The 19,085-nt window shown below is 34.6% G+C and overlaps 1 protein-coding gene across 1 annotated transcript in view; it reads right to left on the bottom strand.

The window, feature by feature from the left end:
* Positions 1 to 17,501, bottom strand: part of LOC132553035 (furin-like protease kpc-1) — a 74,993-nt gene extending 57,492 nt beyond the window's left edge. The window contains exons 1-2 of the mRNA XM_060217239.1: positions 17,099 to 17,501; positions 9,586 to 9,690 (exon numbers count right to left, since the gene is read on the bottom strand). Of these exons, the coding sequence (XP_060073222.1) occupies positions 9,586 to 9,690; positions 17,099 to 17,320 (327 nt within the window). The 5' untranslated portion in view covers positions 17,321 to 17,501. The remainder of the gene's footprint in view (positions 1 to 9,585; positions 9,691 to 17,098) is intronic.
* Positions 17,502 to 19,085: the final 1,584 nt, after the last annotated feature.

Genomic DNA, 19,085 nt, shown 5'->3' with positions numbered 1-19,085 from the left:
ACAAATATCTCCCAGCAATTTGTAGTTATCACTCTAAAGTCAAGTAATAATGACAGTGATTATAACCTGATGCTAGAGTACATTTGAAATACTGACTCCAACTACATCAACAATGTCTGTAGCCTGTCACTACATACAATCACCTGTCTCAAGTACAACTGTCTCCAACTACATCAACAATGTCTGTAGCCTGTCACTACATACAAACACCTGTCTCAGGTACAACTGTCTCCAACTACATCAACAATGTCTGTTGTATGTCACTACATACAAACACCTGTCTCAGGTACAACTGTCTCCAACTACATCAACAATGTCTGTAGCCTGTCACTACATACAAACACCTGTCTCAGGTACAACTGTCTCCAACTACATCAACAATGTCTGTAGCCTGTCACTACATACAAACACCTGTCTCAGGTACAACTGTCTCCAACTACATCAACAATGTCTGTAGCCTGTCACTACATACAAACACCTGTCTCAGGTACAACTGTCTCCAACTACATCAACAATGTCTGTAGCCTGTCACTACATACAAACACCTGTCTCAGGTACAAATGTCTCCAACTACATCAACAATGTCTGTAGCCTGTCACTACATACAAACACCTGTCTCAGGTACAACTGTCTCCAACTACATCAACAATGTCTGTAGCCTGTCACTACATACAAACACCTGTCTCAGGTACAACTGTCTCCAACTACATCAACAATGTCTGTAGCCTGTCACTACATACAAACACCTGTCTCAGGTACAACTGTCTCCAACTACATCAACAATGTCTGTAGCCTGTCACTACATACAAACACCTGTCTCAGGTACAAATGTCTTCCAACTACATCAACAATGTCTGTAGCCTGTCACTACATACAAACACCTGTCTCAGGTACAACTGTCTCCAACTACATCAACAATGTCTGTAGCCTGTCACTACATACAAACACCTGTCTCAGGTCTGTAGCCTGTCACTATATACAAACACCTGTCACATACAAACACCTGTCTCAGGTACAACTGTCTCCAACTACATCAACAATGTCTGTAGCCTGTCACTATATACAAACACCTGACTCAGGTACAACTGTCCCCATTTACATTAACTTAACATGTTACCTGTCACTATATACAAACAACTTACTCAGGTACATCTTACTCAGAAAATGATGTTAACTTACATGTAACCTGTCGCAACCTATGTTAAGCTGACTCAGCAAAACCACATTAACTTGCATGGAAGAGATCTATGAGCATTGACTGACGTTCATGTGTTGTTTAATCTTTCTGCGCTTCATCATGTTATACATAAAGGCAAGTTTTCCCGACATATTTACAGGAAAATTTCCCATGATAATCGGTCAATGTGAATAAAACATATCTTGAGTACACATTTTATTGAAAATCCACAACACAAATTGGATCTCTCAGCATGAAGTGGCTATTAACATTGATTTTCTCTCATATTTTATATTTTATGACATCATGAAATTTGATTTCTTATCACTTGAATCTTAATCAAATGCAAAAAGTAACAGAAACATTTGATCTGCATATAATATCATGTAATATGACCGAAACATTCCCAAACATTTCATGATTTTTAACAAACAGAACTTTGAATTTTTCATGTGGGTTCAAAATGAACTCTTCAGGAAATTCAAGTTTAAGCGTTATTTAAGCTGAGTTTTAACTTTTAATCATTTTATACTAAATGTTGTTATTCACACAAATGTGTGTCTTTTGTACAATGTTCAAGTGTCAATGACAATTGGAAATACTTTTAAAAAACAATGTTTCCTTGAATGTTCAGGATGGATTTAGGTAGGAATCTATTTTCCAAATGATTTTTCATTGTTTGTCAAAATTAGATTGAAGTCTATATTATCTTTGAAAAAAAAAATTCAGGGAAAAAATGACTAGAAATCTCTGGAAATATGAATATCACAATGGGACAAATTCTTTGTTCTATATTCCAAGAACCAATAAGAAATGTTGATAATATATACAAAATCCAAATTTGCAAGATATAACTTTGAAGTTGGCCATATATGACTTTTGACTTTTTTAAACATTTTTGTCTAAAAGTAAATAGATTTTTAGAAAGTATTCTATAACTGGTCCAAGTTTCATCATCTTCCTTAAGTGAAGGTAATCTTAACTAACATGGGAAAAACATTATGTAAGAAAAAACTTTCATTTAAGGATATTTCCTTAACTAATATAATTTCTTATGGGCAATCTTAAGGTATGGAAAATTCTTTAAGTTAAGGAAAATTTGAGAAACTGGGACCTGTCATTAAATTTGTTAACCAATTGCTCCAACTCTATCATCAATCACTGTTTGTCAATAGGCATGTTGGTTGGTGTGTATTGTCACTTGATAAATCAATAAGTAAGTAAACAGAAGACTAAAATACAATCTGTAATATGGAACTCTTTTGTAAAACAACATGGTGCCTAAATAACATCATAATAAAAACTGAGCTTATGTTGATTGTAAACAACATAAATAAAGGTTTCTTTTTACTTCACTTCATCAGAAATATGTCCTGTGTATTGTGTATGTGGTTTGTATCCTTCCAGGAATCCTTAACTGTATTCTAACATGAAATGCAGCTTAAGATGACAGGTGACCTTGTGGTAGATATAAAAAGTCTAGGAAGGTCTGTGACAACTCAGTCTAACCAGTGACACATAATTACAGATTATCTTACATAATATCACAAGTCTACAAGTAAATATCAATTTCACTACACCTGCCTTTGACCCACCATTCCAATCTTACTTTTGAAGTGAATAACAAAAAGAGATATGCTAAGTCTCTACAAATGTATTTGGCATGTAATTAAATCATTTGACTTGTCAAGAACTGACAAGCTTATACTGACTGTGATATAGTGATCTGTCAATTTCTCTATAATAAATACTATGTTATGTGTTGAATACTTCCACACATTACTGACAGAAGTGTTGTACACGTCAATGATCATCCAAATTCCTTTTTATTTAAATTTGTCTGCATGATGTTAGATTTAACAAGATGCACCAAGTAAGTCTGACCGGGTCTCTTGTTAATAGCAGCACAAATAAGGATTAAAGAAGCAAATTTGATCAAAAATCCACTAAAAACACATACTGTCTTTTTCATTGGCACTGTTTTCATTTTTACTTAAATCAAGAAATTGACAAAAACGCCAAAAACTGTTCTTTTTAATATTTTATATCCTAATTGGTTTATCTATGTATTGTGAGACTGAAGGGTTATTGGTATAGAAGTCCTGACTAAATGTGGCCTTGCATCTATCTTTGTAACAACTCCACCTCTAGGACTGTTATCTTGCTTGGCAGACTTCATAATCTAAAGGAGATTTTATCCTGTAAAACAAACTGAAACACTTGAACCATAACAACACAAACGAGAGAACATCAACCTCAGGCACAACCAGATTGAATTCTCATGAATATTCATAACCAAGCTGTTGAAACAAAACCATCCCTTTAAGGATAGGCACACACTACTGAGAAATCTGTTCACTGGCTGCAAGCGCCATGTTGTCAGAAAGACGAAACAACAGGACAATCTCCCTAATCTGATAACTTGGACATTAGCATGACCAAAAGATTAATTACCCACTAGAGGAAGTCTTGTATCCTACACCGACAGCTCTGATCAGTTAAACAAAGACCATTAGAACGAATACCAGCAAGGGAACACCTACAAGTAGTGCTTCCTGTCAGAAATGTCATCCAACATCATCAGATTGTACCTAAACATGTACTTAACTGACCTTGTAGAATCTGAATATCAATTACATAAAGGCTAACAAGACCTCGTTCCTACAGCACTTAACACCTTCACTTTTCCTCCTTAAAGATATGTATTTATATATTTGATCATAAATAACATGTACTTCTGTAGCAGATTGCCAATTCTATCCATAACTGAAATTCATGTTATTGTATGTAATCAATTCTAAAGAAAACCTGAAAGCTTGAAAACTGAAGATACAGCATTTATTTTGGGGAACATAAAAACTAAAACACAGAGATCAACTCCTGAAGGCAGGTTACCAAACAGTACATTCTACTTTCTTCTACAGCTGTTTGCCAACATTTTTGGCTTTTTATATTCGATACAGGGAAAATCAAGCATAATATGTTGGTCAATCAAGCAAGAATGTAGGTCATATCAATTACAAGGTAAATGAAGCATGAATGTGGGTCATTATGAGCCAGCCTCTGAAACATGCACAAACTAGTGAGATTACACACATGTAGCCAGAACAGACTGAAATGATAGAAGTGTTTAAACCTTTCTTGTTTCAATAAGTACTGGTTTGACTTTTGATAATGAAGATGGTAGTCACTTCCCATGTAAAAACTGGCTATTCTATAGATGTAATCACTAGTATTGGAGCCTATACATATGATTATGTAGTCAAACGACAGTACAGCCAACATGAAGAATTTTGTACATATTATACATCAATATATAAAGATGATTCCTCTCACCAACCTTTGACACCAAGTCAAAGAAAAGATTATATCTGGCTAAATACCAATTCCAGCTTTTCACATATTGGAGGAGGAATTTGAGAGCTTTCTGTAATCTCTTGTTTCCCAGACGGCTCCAATCTGTCTCCTATATATAAATACAGACTCACCAATATCTTTCTATCAAAAATTGTCCTTCTGTCTCAATCAATATATACCAGTCTTCCTCCATATCATCAGCATCATTACTTTATTCTTTTGTCATATTATTTTTTTTATTTCTGTGCATCAGACCTATGTAACATCAAATTAATTAAAAAGCATTCTAATTGATACAACTAACTTGTAACCCATATCATTAAATATTTAAGGATTTTTTTATGACCAAAATGAAGATCAGTGAACTTGAAAATTAAGATAACAGTATTAGAAATACAGGTGACTTTAAACACCAACACAACATATGACAATTACTTGGTGATTATTTATTCATTTGATGTTACAATCTTGAATGAAGGTGAAGGTATTAGGTAGAGCGGACTGGCGAGTGTAGACTAAATTTAGGCCTACTGCAAAAGGTCCGACATAAAAAGATGATGACTGAAAGTCACATCAACAACATGCACAGCTTGTCAAGATGTAATTCATTGCCTTAGTTTCCTGAGGCCCTCTTGCAATCTGTTCACACTAAAGCTGATGTTAACACTCATGTACAAGCATATTTTCGCCAGTCAATTAATCTGACTGATGTCTTGTCCAACAAACTAAATATAGGACAAAATCCACCTTTCTGCTTATAATGAAAACTTTGGGGTTTTTATATCATTAATTATTTCTCCTTTTTTTAATTATCATTGTTATTTTACCACTGTGTTAAGAGTGAAATAATGACACCAAGTGAGTGGCGAGTTTAATTAGTGTTCCGGCTCATCGTACAATTTTAGGGTGTCTGATGTTAGCCAGTACCGTGTCATATAAATTTCATACTGTCAGGACACTAGGCGTAGTGACCAGCCGATGACCAGTTAATGTTGTAGTGTGCCAGATAAGGTCAATTAATGACCCCTGCTGGAGTTTCAAGAGTTTAAACAGACTTTAGAATTCCTTCACTCTTATCTTCATCTCTGATAATTATTACTTTCATCTGTTTGATTGTATCTGTAAATTGTCTGTATCATGCATGTTTTAGTCAGTCCAATGTAAACCTCCGAGCTAGGCACACGTCTACTCGTACCTTCCAGTCTTAATACAGTTTAGAACCGAAGACAAGAGTTAATTGTTATTTCTCTATTGTATCCGGAGGCTGAGGGTAACAACTGGTGGCAGCGGTGAAAGATTCTCTATCAAGTGTGGGACTCCGTTACATAACAAACTTGAAAGAGACTGAAAATGCCGACAGGCACAGGAGACGGAGAGACTGCCGACGCAGCCCAGAAGTTATCGGCTGCTCAGTCAAAAGTAGAAATCAGAAAGTTAGAGCTCCAAGCAGAAGTAGAAAAGGAGAAGATTCAGTTAGAACGTGAAAAACTTCAGCGTGAGGCTCAAGAAAGAAACTTACGTTCTGAAAGGGAAGCTGAAAAGGAAAGAAGGGAAGCTGAACTTAAAGCTGAAAAAGAGAAAATGGAAGCTGAACTTAAAGCTGAAAAAGAGAAAATGGAAGCTGAACTTAAACTTGAAAAAGAAAGGATGGAAGCTGAAAAAGAAAGGAAGGACGCTGAGCTAAAGCTTAAAATGATGGAACTTGAAGTTGAGAAACTGAAGCTGGAAAACAAAAACAATGCAAGTGCTGTGCCATGTAGAGTGAAACTACAGCCTTATGATCATGCTTCAGGCGAGGACATTATATCCTATCTCGCTGAGTTTGAAGCATTATCATCACAAGCTGGCTGGACTCTGGAAATGAAAATGCTTCAATTAAGAAGTCTACTAACAGGAGAAGCTCGTAAAGTTTCAGCTCAAGCCCACAAATCATATGAAGATCTGTCAAAGGCTTTGATAGAAAGGTATGGGAAAAAGCCATATCAATACTTCAAAATGCTATTGGATGTCCAAAAACATCAAAAAGATACATATCGTGGACTTATGGCAAGAGTGAAACAATATGTCATACGTTTCATTGATGACAGTGAAGATGTTCTTGGGAAAATAGAAGAGGAATTTTTCCTCAGTGCTCTTCCAGTGTCACAGGCACAATGGATCCGCAGGAACAAAGGATCTGGAACTGTTGTGGATGCAGCAGAGGATTATATTTTTCCGGAGAGGAGTACAACAAAAACCAAAACACAGGTTAGTCAAGCTTCCGTAGAAACATCAAAGACGGAATCGAAAAAGAACTTTTCTGATGAGCCAATGAAGAATGTCAGGTGTTATAATTGTAACAAAATGGGCCATGGATCTGTCAAGCCTGATGACCTGAAAATAAAAGTCATGACTGATTTTCCACTCCCTCAGTCCAAAAAGGGAGTAAGATCATTCCTCGGAATGACAGGATATTATCGTAAATTTGTGAAAGACTTTGCACGAATCGCGGAACCATTGACCGATATGTTAAAATCAAAAAAACCTACAAAAGTTGTATGGACCGAAAATAGAGTGAACGCGTTCAGGGCTCTGAAGGATGCAATGACACAAGCTCCAGTGTTAATCAACCCTGACTTTGAAAAGCATTTCTATCTACAAACGGACGCGAGTAACACAGCTATAGGTGGAGTTCTGAGCCAAAAGGTTGACGGTGATGAGTACCCAGTCGCGTACACGAGTCGAAAACTACTCCCACGTGAAATTAACTATTCGACAGTAGAGAAGGAATGTTTAGCCATTGTGTGGAGTATTGAGACATTTGGATATTATCTGAATGGTGTTCAGTTCACGGTTGAGACTGATCACAACCCATTAGTTTGGCTGGAGAAAACCAAACTGAAAAACCAGAGACTGATGCGATGGGCCTTAGCATTACAGCCCTATTGTTTTGACATTAACTATCGAAAAGGCTCAAACAATGCAAACGCTGATGGGCTATCGCGCATCGAGTAAAGGCAAAGAGAAGAATGAAACTTTTAAAATCATTTTGTAACTTGTTTCTGTTAATATTCTGTGCAGTAAAGAAATAGCAAATTCCAACAGGATTAAATCTCAGTGCAGAGACTAAGGACATGAACTTGGACACGAACAGTTGTAGTGATAGATTGATTATTATAAAGTCACTCTGTGGATTATGTGTTCCAGACAACATTAACCCGTGAAATTTATCTTAAGGGGGGAGGTGTTAAGAGTGAAATAATGACACCAAGTGAGTGGCGAGTTTAATTAGTGTTCCGGCTCATCGAACAATTTTAGGGTGTCTGATGTTAGCCAGTACCGTGTCATATAAATTTCATACTGTCAGGACACTAGGCGTAGTGACCAGCCGATGACCAGTTAATGTTGTAGTGTGCCAGATAAGGTCAATTAATGACCCCTGCTGGAGTTTCAAGAGTTTAAACAGACTTTAGAATTCCTTCACTCTTATCTTCATCTCTGATAATTATTACTTTCATCTGTTTGATTGTATCTGTAAATTGTCTGTATCATGCATGTTTTAGTCAGTCCAATGTAAACCTCCGAGCTAGGCACACGTCTACTCGTACCTTCCAGTCTTAATACAGTTTAGAACCGAAGACAAGAGTTAATTGTTATTTCTCTATTGTATCCGGAGGCTGAGGGTAACACACTGGTAAAACATTTTATAAAAAAACCATATGAATCTGTGTGCTAAGAAATCACTTTTGGTATACGATTTATGTTTTCATCAGTTTAATGCAAAAAAAAGGAAGATAAAAAAACAGAGAAAGTAGGTATATGTGTATGTGAAAATGTTCCAGCTAAACTCCAAACTCTAGAGTCCTAACTGGTCCTTACCTAACCTTGTCCGTGATGCATGTTCCATGGAAATCATTCATAAGGTTTATACAACATATTTATAAGTTCTATTTGTTCAACATCTGTTGCCAATTCACTATTCTACATCAATGCCACCACTTGGTTACCACAAGTCAAAACATAGATATTTTTCAAAACATAATTTTGTAACTAAAACATTATTTTCAGAAAAAAAAGAAATATTTTTGATGGTAAATAGCTCAATTTATTTTTTTTCATGAATCAAATTAAATAAGAGCATTAACTGGACATTAAACAATGTATAATTCAGCAAGTAAACCTTGTACAATGTTCCCATGTGGTCACATCATCTAACCATCATGTACTCACAACAGCTGTGGTTTAGTCCCTACGGCTATTAACATAAAAATTTGCATTATCATATAAACACTTATTTGATTATAGTTTTTTAGATGTGTAATACATTTTGATTTCCAAAGCAGTTAATGTGAATAACGATTCAGAATTTGTGGCACAACTGAACTCCTGTTTAGACAAATGACTGTAAAGGAAATAAAAAAACAGTCTATGGGAACCAGCAGGAAATGAATATAAACAAGGCAGATCTTGACACTGAGAATGAGACTACATAGAAACCAATATTCAGAGAAATAGATTTCCATTCCTTTGATTGATGTAATATTTCACAAATACTATTGATATTTATTATACATGTGCTTCAAAAAACTTTTAGATATTTTCAATCCATCGTTTAAAGGCAGCTCTCCAATAATCAATTGTGATCTTTTTCTCTCTGATTTTCAACACTAACACATAATAAAGCCATATATATACATATATATATGTGTGTAAGTCTCATACAGATTGACTGGAAATCTAAAAGGTAATCCCGGTGGATCTGTGGCCATGAAAGTTGAAAACACTTGTCTTGTTTAAGAAATCACCAGGTAGCTTTGAGACATTGAATGTCTCCTTTAAGAAACAATTATAATACCTAATTAGATAAAGGTACTTTAAACAACCTTGTTGGAGAAGCAACAATACATTATATAACAGCACAACATGGACATACAGATTCTGATAGGTATGACAGATTCAGAAGTCGGATACCAGCATGCCACCCTCCTGATTTGTAAAAGTGTACAAGATTAATGATAAATCAATGAAGAAGGATCACAGTATTATATGCTTGTTAGTGACATCCATCTTACCTCTGGCTCCTGTGAAAGACGTGCATGATGAGCATGACTAGGACTAGTGGATCTCTTGTGTATATGAGGAATTACTAGTAAATAATAATCCTTCAGTTTTCCAATCTACAACAAAAAATAACAAAATATTTCAACATCATGCTAGGCTACCATTAGTTAATCATGTAATAATTAACACAAAAAATAATGAACAAAGGTGCATTCCTTCCAGGAAACTATTTAAATGGAATACAGATTATTACTCTAGAGTAGTATAAAAGTTACTGTTATGACTAGAATACAACAGTCAAGACACTCAAAATAACAAGCAGATCTCAAATGATGGGAAATTCTAAACTCTTAATTAGGCGTGAAGTATACAGATTACCAGCGTATATAGATAGTGTTTACACAAGATGTACCTTAGTTAAGTACATTTCCAACATCACTGATAGGAAACTGCAGTGTCATAGACGATGTCTATCACATGACAGTTGATTTTGTGGATACAGTAAAACTAAATCAGTTTGAAAAGGCAAGTAGTTTGAACGCATCATTTTTTTTTAATAAAAACAATAATTTTCTGTCTAGTGATAGTTTGAACCCTTTCTAGTTTGTTTCACTTAAGTTTCAAATTTTTAGAACATGTTGCAGACAGTATGTATTAGTAAAGGCACTGGAGTAACAATAATCGCTCCATGTGGTCACTATTCACATGGATGTTACACTGTGGGTAGTAGGCTGAATTTTTAACGACCATTGTAAGCAATTGATAGGGTCAGATTATACATATACATTAACATTGATGTCAGTGTCACTTCTTTCATATCTTGCTGTTTAAGTGTGCATGCCCCAGCTGACAAAACTGAAGGCCCCAACTCTGCATCACAAGCTAAGTGATTGGTAAAATACATACAGACCATTAGATGTCCGCACTTGTTTTGTCAAAGGACAACATTTATCATATCACTTCCCATTTAACAAGATATTAATGTAAAGACTATCTCAATAGCTTCAAGATTCATAAATATTTTAACAAACAATAATCTGTAGTCATATTAAGTCTTAATCCACACTCCGCATAACGATATGTCAATGCTAACTTTTGTCAATACATCAGCAGAAATGAACTCTTTACGGGCTGGTTTCTTAGCCATGTTATCAAACATTATGAAATTGAAGGTTTACTGTAATTTTTGTTTGTGAAATCCACTCGTACTTAATTATCATTAGTCGTTACCATTTCATCATTTCATGGACATACAAGTCTACCAACTTGGACTAAGAAAGTCAACAAATTAATGAATATATAAACCCATCAAAATTAAATATTTTACAGTATGAGAATGATCATTGCTTATGTCCAGGTGTGTGTGGGTTAATGAACTGAGACACCACAGCCTATATAAAATCAGGTGTTCCAAAGTTGTATAAACTGCCCCTGACAAACATCAAAACCTCAATGAGATTTGTACTTGGTGCCTCTGACTTAGTTACCTCAATTGTATGTAGTACCTGTGATATTTACCTGTGTCTACAGACGTACATAAGGAGTATATATATTATACATGTATTTATGTGATTTATTCCAGTGACAAATGAATGACGTGCATTGTGTTCAAAAGGCCATATCTATGACACTAGGATTATTCCTTGTAAATATTTAATAATAAACAATAATAATTGTTATAACAATACAGTATACCTAAAGCCTTTTTTGCAATGATCTTGTCAATTATCGTTTTAGGATAATGAAAACCACATAGTGTTAACATTCCTGGAATACAACATAGCAGATAATCTATAACAAAATATTGTGGGTCTTCTTACAACACTTAATCATCTTTCTAAGTTTAAACCAGGAAGTTGCCAGTAATTATCAGAAAAGTTCCAGTAGGATATTAAAATCTAGACTTGAACTGTGCATGAACAATTTGAGTTATAGGACAAGGCTATAAGATGTCTGCATATACTCCAGAGTAAACAATGGAGTATGTACAATGTTACGACTGTAGATACGGACAATGACTATGTCTATGTAGATGATAAATATGACCCCTAATCTTGAGTCAAATATTTTGGGGGGTTTATCTAATCAATAAAACACATTAAATGACAAATCAAATGTTTATTTCTTATTTACAAATATAATGGTGTGGTGTGGACTATTTAGTTTGTATTTTAAAGTGTTAATATTATCATCAAGTTTATACCTGAAGATCCTAAATTTCTGTCAAAATTAATGGGAATTATTTACAGTCAGAAATCCAGACAGCCTCTTTATACAACCAAGACCACTTGTCTGCAATTAACAATCAATTTCAAGTGCTCCCCTAGCCTGGTTGCAATATACAGAATCAACCTATTTGAAATAACATTTAGTGGTCTCTAAAGACAAGTTTGACAGTATCTATAGTTAGCACTGAGTGGTTGATATAGACAGGTATGACTGTTACTATATAATAACTTTGACTGATTGCTATATGCTATAGACAACATTATGAGCATGCTTTGGACAGGTTAGGACTGTAACCAACATTGAGCAGTCACTGAATCCTTTCAATCTAACTTGATGCTACACAGAAAACTGATGTAATTTACTTTTATTATACTGCGAGATTGATACACGTATACTTAATCATACTCATGTACAGATTCCAAATATCCACTAATAAAATCCACATATCTACACTGACAAGCAAATGACATAAGATCACGTTTCATGCATGTGGTCTGAAGAGGAGGCCTTCGATAACTATATCATTGAATAAAACAGAACACCACAAAGTTGTGTTGCAGGACAATAAATTATAAAACACACCCAGATATGTGACAGAACTTCTATTTTATCACAAGTTAAAGATTCCAGATTTCCTACAATAATGATCTCCAGATCCTTCTAAGTATTGTAATCCCACAATCATTTTAAAACATAATCATACATATTTAAACCTCAATATTTTTTGTAAAATATTCATTGATATATTTTCAATATATATGAAATATTTGACATTTAATGTACCTCTTCATAATTAAAGTTAACTTACTGAATATTCATATTAAAATGTCTATGATTTGTTGTAAAAAAATCTCAGTGATTTAATTTGTAAGTTGGAGCAATCGGCCAGATTCTGAGAAGCCATGATGCTTGGAAGTTTGGAGGTGTTTAGGTACAAGGACCGCTGTACACACTATCTTTGACAAGCTTGAGTTACAACAGAAACTTTACTTCATTAGTTAGTCTGTAGGAGTGCAGATCCCTCAACTGAAGAGTTCTAGACAAGGTTTAAATAAACCAAGGCATGCAGGATTGGAGTATCCACATAGGACATGTAACACAATGTTTAGGACATATACATATATGACAGGAGTATATAGCATATAGGACAGTAGTATAGGACATGTAAAGCTGGGACACAGGACTTATATTAGGACAGTGGTATAGGACAGGAACATAGGACAGGTAAGACAGGAGAATAGGATATACATAAAAGGTATATAGGATTTGTAAGACTGGGGTAAAGGATTTAGGTTATATTAGGACAGTAGAATCGGGAATATAGGACAGGAATATAGGACAGGTAATAATGTGGTATAGTACATATTGAGGGGTAAAGGACATGAAGGGTGAATGTATAGGATATACAAGATGGGTATAGGACATAGAGAATAGGAGTATACAGTAAAGATAGGACATGTAAGACAGGAGAATAGGATATACATAAAAGGGGCATAGGACCTGTAAGACTAGGGTATAGGACATGTAGGACTGAGGTAAAGGATACGTAAGATAGAATTATAGGATATATATGACAGGATTACAGGACATGTAAGAGAAGAGCTAAAGTTATTTATGACAGAGGTATAGGACATACAGGACAGGTGTATCAAACATGTAAGACTGGAGTATAAGATATATATGAAAGGGATGAAAGACTTGTAAGACTAGGGTATAGGACTTGTAGAACTAAGGTTTAGGATATGTAAGGCAGAATTATAGGATATGTAAAAGTGTAGTAAAGGTTATTTATGAATTGGGTTAGGATAAGTAAGACTGGAGTATAGGATATGTAGGACAAGGGTAATGGATCAAGACATATGTATGTCAGACAAAGGTATCAGACAAATGAAGGACAGATATATAGGACAAGCTTCACATGAGTATAGCACAACACACGACTTTAAAATGAGGGTTTACAGTGTGCCAGGAGGGAACATGAGAGGTACAATGAATTAAATTATCAGGTTTCTCTAACACAAGCATATGGTGTTAAATCTGCTTTGTTAGTCCAGATAAAATGGTTGTTCATACTACCTACAAAACATTCCACCAGCTTTGTAGGGGTTATATATCATTGCCCGTTTTGGTTTTATCTTTCCAATAAAATGCATCTTGTAAATTTACAACTTTATACGATGTGAAATTTTGAAAAATTAAACCTTAAAAATGAGTTGTAACATATGTCCAGCTCAACTAAAACCACAAAACTTTTCAGTGCACTTGTTTATCAATAAGCATACAAACGATTAAGTTAAGTGTAATATCATGTTATCAACAAGTTGCCTAATGCCATGACTCTATGTATGTTGTCGCAGTGATAAGATTTTCTTAGCGAGGAGATTTTGTGCCACAGATTTTAAGTTTGAACCATTGAGGTCTTCCTAATTTGTCGGTTGTTTTTCTACATTTAAATATCAATAACCAAACATAACACACCATATACAGTATAAAACATATACTGATATCAAAGTTTCATATATATACTCATCATAATTGTACAGTGTCTATGTAGTTTTTCATATATATGTTTTTATTCTGCCAGCAGGTTTGTTGATTTCCCTTCTAATTCATGATTAATCAACTTAGAATCAATTATAGATCATTTCTGAAATTGTGAAGATCAATAGTTATCACAGGATTCAAGTGATTTATGGGACTAGGATATTTCTGAATTCCTCATGTTCCTGTGGGACTCAATTCCTGAAAACCATTATATCATTTTGGAAATGGTGTTCTTGACTCCCTTGAAAAATCTTACAAAAATGATGAATTCTTAACGCCATGATAAAATATGTGTATTAGATAGGGATATTTTGACAGTGTAGTTTATTATTTTGCACAAGTAGTTTCGTGTCAGAAAATTGTGACAGTACATTATCAGTTGTGACTAGGTCATTGGTGCATGAGTAATGATTTTCATGAGAAACACGAAACAACTTGTTATTGTATGAAGACCAATAGATCTCAGAATTACCTGTACAGGTTATTGAGAAGTAAATGACAGCCTACACTCCTCCACCAATACCTTTTACACTCATACTTATCACCTGTAAACAATGAGCCACACTCCTCCACCAATACCTTTTACACTCATACTGATCTGTAAACAATGAGCCACACTCCTCCACCAATACCTTTTACACTCCTCCACATCACCTGTAAACAATAAGCCACACTCCTCCACCACTTTTTTAATCTGTCTAGGTATCATCTACAACTATTGTTATCTCCAGAAGCTAAGGTACTGACCTAACCTGTGTGACTACCACACAGTATCAGATTTCTGCTGACATAACCACTACTTCAGTGACAGCATACCCGGTATCATGTGACATAATCCATCTAAACCCACATAATGTCAAAATTCCACTACTTATCCCATTTCAAAAAAAGTTAGATTTAAGAGGTATCAGTATTGCATGCATCATTTGTTGGTACACTCCCTGTAACATTCTTAACATCACATGTACACCCCGAAGAATTTGTTCCCTAAAAATAGAATTAATCTTTAAATGTTAATACCATTCCAGAAAAGTATTACTCAAGAAAAGTATTATGTAATGTGTTTACATACTGTATTCAGCAATTATGCACAAAACTGATATCTAGCACACTATTGCTGATGTCAGTTCATACCAATGTGAACATGAAATGCAGATGAATCTAAACAATGATAAATAATAGGTTTACAGACACATTTGTAGAGCTCTAATAGTGAATCTAGACAATGATAAATGATAGGTTTACAGACACATTTGTAGAGCTCTAATAATGAATCTAGACAATGATAAATAATAGGTTTACAGACACATTTGTAGAGCTCTAATAATGAATCTAGACAATGATAAATAATAGGTTTACAGACACATTTGTAGAGCTCTAATAATGAATCTAGACAATGATAAATAATAGGTTTACAGACACATTTGTAGAGCTCTAATAATGAATCTAGACAATGATAAATAATAGGTTTACAGACACATTTGTAGAGCTCTAATAATGAATCTAGACAATGATAAATAATAGGTTTACAGACACATTTGTAGAGCTCTAATAATGAATCTAGACAATGATAAATAATAGGTTCACTGACACAGTTGTAGAGCTCTAATAGTGAACATTCTTCAAACAGATTTATAATTACGAACAGAATATCTTAATTAATGTTACAATGTATGATTTTCTGTAAAAATGTCTCCAAAATTGGAAAAGTGCTTCAGCAAATAATAGAAAGATCACATATCACTATAAAAGCTAGAGTATATGTACTAAATCATTCATAATTATTTACAAGTTCTCATGTTTAGTTTTTCAAATCAAATTAATATCAATACAAGACAGATGTAAAACCTATATTGTACCAACCATTTCCAAATGTAGTCAATGGTCATGAAAATGCTTTTGTACCAACCATTTCCAAATGTAGTCAATGGTCATGAAAATGCTATCATGCCAAAATAGTTCATGCAGAAGTGTAAAGTTTCAGTAGAAGATTTACGGCCGAGATATTTTTTTTTATTTTAATAAATTTTACTAACTAGTTCTGTTGTGCGTAAATTTCATTTGTGAGAGTTGAACAAGAAAATATGATAAAAACATTTTAGCAGTTAGTTTCCTTTTAATTTTAAGTAAATATCTTTATCTAATTATCTTAACACCATCCTAAAATTTCAAAGTACTGGCACCAACCTTAACAATGGCATCTGTTTATTGCACATGTTAAATACTATAAATTTCTTGGTTTGATCCAGGTTGTAAGTTACAAATTTTGACATTTGCTACCATGGCCAATTAATTATGTCAATAACATTCTGTTACTACATAATCAAAGTTATTCTTATATGGTATTTTCATCAAAAAAATGTATGTCACTACTGTGAAGTAACCAGTTACAATCAAACCTCCACATGAGCAATTTAGCCATACATTTATCTAATCTGAAAATGTTTAAGCAAATGGAATTAAGCTCATCCTCCTGCGAAAAAAGTGCCTGATCAAACATTCTGCAGTGAAAGTTACACGTGCATCACAATAAAACATATATATATATATATATATACACACACACACACATATAATATATCATCAGCATTTGCTTTCATTACAACCATTGCAATCAGGGACCTTTAACACAACATTGGGAGCTTTATCAATTACATAAGAGAACATAAACATTAGAGTTGACACAAATTTTCAGAGAATGGGATGAAAAGGGTCAATTGAGTTATGATAAAACAATAATAAGCATCTCACCTGTCCTTGGTTGATGTATCCGTGTCTCTCTGCTATACGATCGACGACAGATCTTCCCCCCGGGACATGGACGGCGATTTCGTTCAAGTATACACCCGATGCAAGCTGACTAGATACTATTATTGTGATAAATATACAACATGCTATAGTCCTAAAGTCACAAAAATATGGAAACTTTTTAACAGGCCTCCATGACTGTGTTTGTGTATAACGGTTCGTCATGGTTTTTATTTCCTTCCCCGGAAGTTCTACTTTCTTACTTTTTGGTTTATCGGCGACGCTTTACCCGGTCACTTCTCCAATCAATATGACACATTTCTCGCTATCTCATCATTTTTAAGTCCTGACTTATATCCAAGTTACAATATGGCAAGGAAACACTCACCCACACGTCACACATGGAGAAATTGAAACCCACATCCTCGTACACAAGTTCAGAAGGGAACGCCCTTTGACCTTAAAACAACGCCGTCTGTCGGTACTTCAAAGCTCATTGACGACTAATGGGATAACTCTTGATGTTTTTGTGTTAATTCCATTTGGACTATGTATTCCCGATGTATGCTGGAGGCAATACAACTCAAGTAATTGAATTATAAATATAAACGCAGTCATCTACACTGGCAACATAAGCTGACTTGTGGAGATTTGTTTTTAAATATCTAATACACTATATGTATATAGCCAGAGACGTTATATATGTCTCTGATATAGCTAACGCAGAGACGTTTAGACAGATGTTTTCTTACAAGTCTCTGACCAAGGATGAACCGTAATATGTGTAAGGATAGACGACTGTATATATCGCTTTGTAAAATTGTAGCAAATAAATGTAAGTTAAGCAGCCATGCCCCAACTAAAAGTTTATTTTTTTCCAAAACAATCTAGTAGAAAGCTGAATAATTTTCAAACGAGATATGCCAACTTTACTCAGAAATACTACTCTGTATTGTATACCAATTGTGACCCGACACGTGATGAAAATCATTTCGTAATCAAAAGTATTACTATTCACGGACTTATTCTAAGCCCGTGCTATATTATATACGTCACTGGCTGAGTATTCATTTAAATTATTATTATTATTATTTTACGAAAAATGAGACTCGCTTCTGTTAGCCGGTCCGTGGGGCACGGGTTGATACAATTAGTGGAGAGAGCGGTTGTGTGAACAATCTTACTTGCTAAATGTGACACCAAATTTTTTCGCTTAGGTTGAATGTCAAGTTAGAAATGTTGGTCGAATTATTGACCTGTGTGTGGTATTCCGTGTAGAGACTATTAGTGAGGAGACAGAGTCCGGGCAAACATTGCTTGATATAACTCACAGTCAGAGTGATAAAATTTGGACACACGCCCTCTGAAAGTAATCAGCTGTTCAGTGTATGATGTTCCAGTGAGAAGAAAACGTTTGTCCGGTCTTCATTTCCTATAGAACTTATCACGGAAACTTCATATTTCGGAAATGGGCATAACTAGGTGTGATGAGCTCAGATAATTTTGTTTCTTTGATGTAGGTCAATGGTTAGAAAGTAGGTCAAAGTGACCTTCTACATTTACACTCCTTTAGGTAAAACCATGCCCTAAGTATGAAGTTACAGTGAAAATTAGTGTAGGAGAATTGTCTGGAAGGACATACAGCGCAAAACGGCTAGTCCCTCATCCGGGCACCGTGGGACTAATCAATCAAAACGTTGACATATTTCGATAACTTACGGACTTATATCTACATCATAAGTTTGATACTATACCATTACCAATTTTGACGTCTAACATGTCGTGTATGAATCACATATGGACCTGCAGGTTTTATTATGCTTCTGACGTTGTCGTTGGTATTTATCTTCAAAATGTGGTATCAATAATTCATTTAATGATATCAATAACTGTAAGAAGTGATATCATTAAATATTAATTGATATCATCAAATCGTATTATTGGTATCATTAAATGAATCATTGATACCACATTTTGAAGATGGTATCAT

Source organism: Ylistrum balloti, unplaced genomic scaffold, assembly GCF_031769215.1.
Source record: "Ylistrum balloti isolate Yb309-2 unplaced genomic scaffold, AGI_CSIRO_Ybal_v1 Utg370292, whole genome shotgun sequence".
Taxonomy (NCBI): domain Eukaryota; kingdom Metazoa; phylum Mollusca; class Bivalvia; order Pectinida; family Pectinidae; genus Ylistrum; species Ylistrum balloti.
This window is presented reverse-complemented; position numbering and strand designations above follow the sequence as displayed.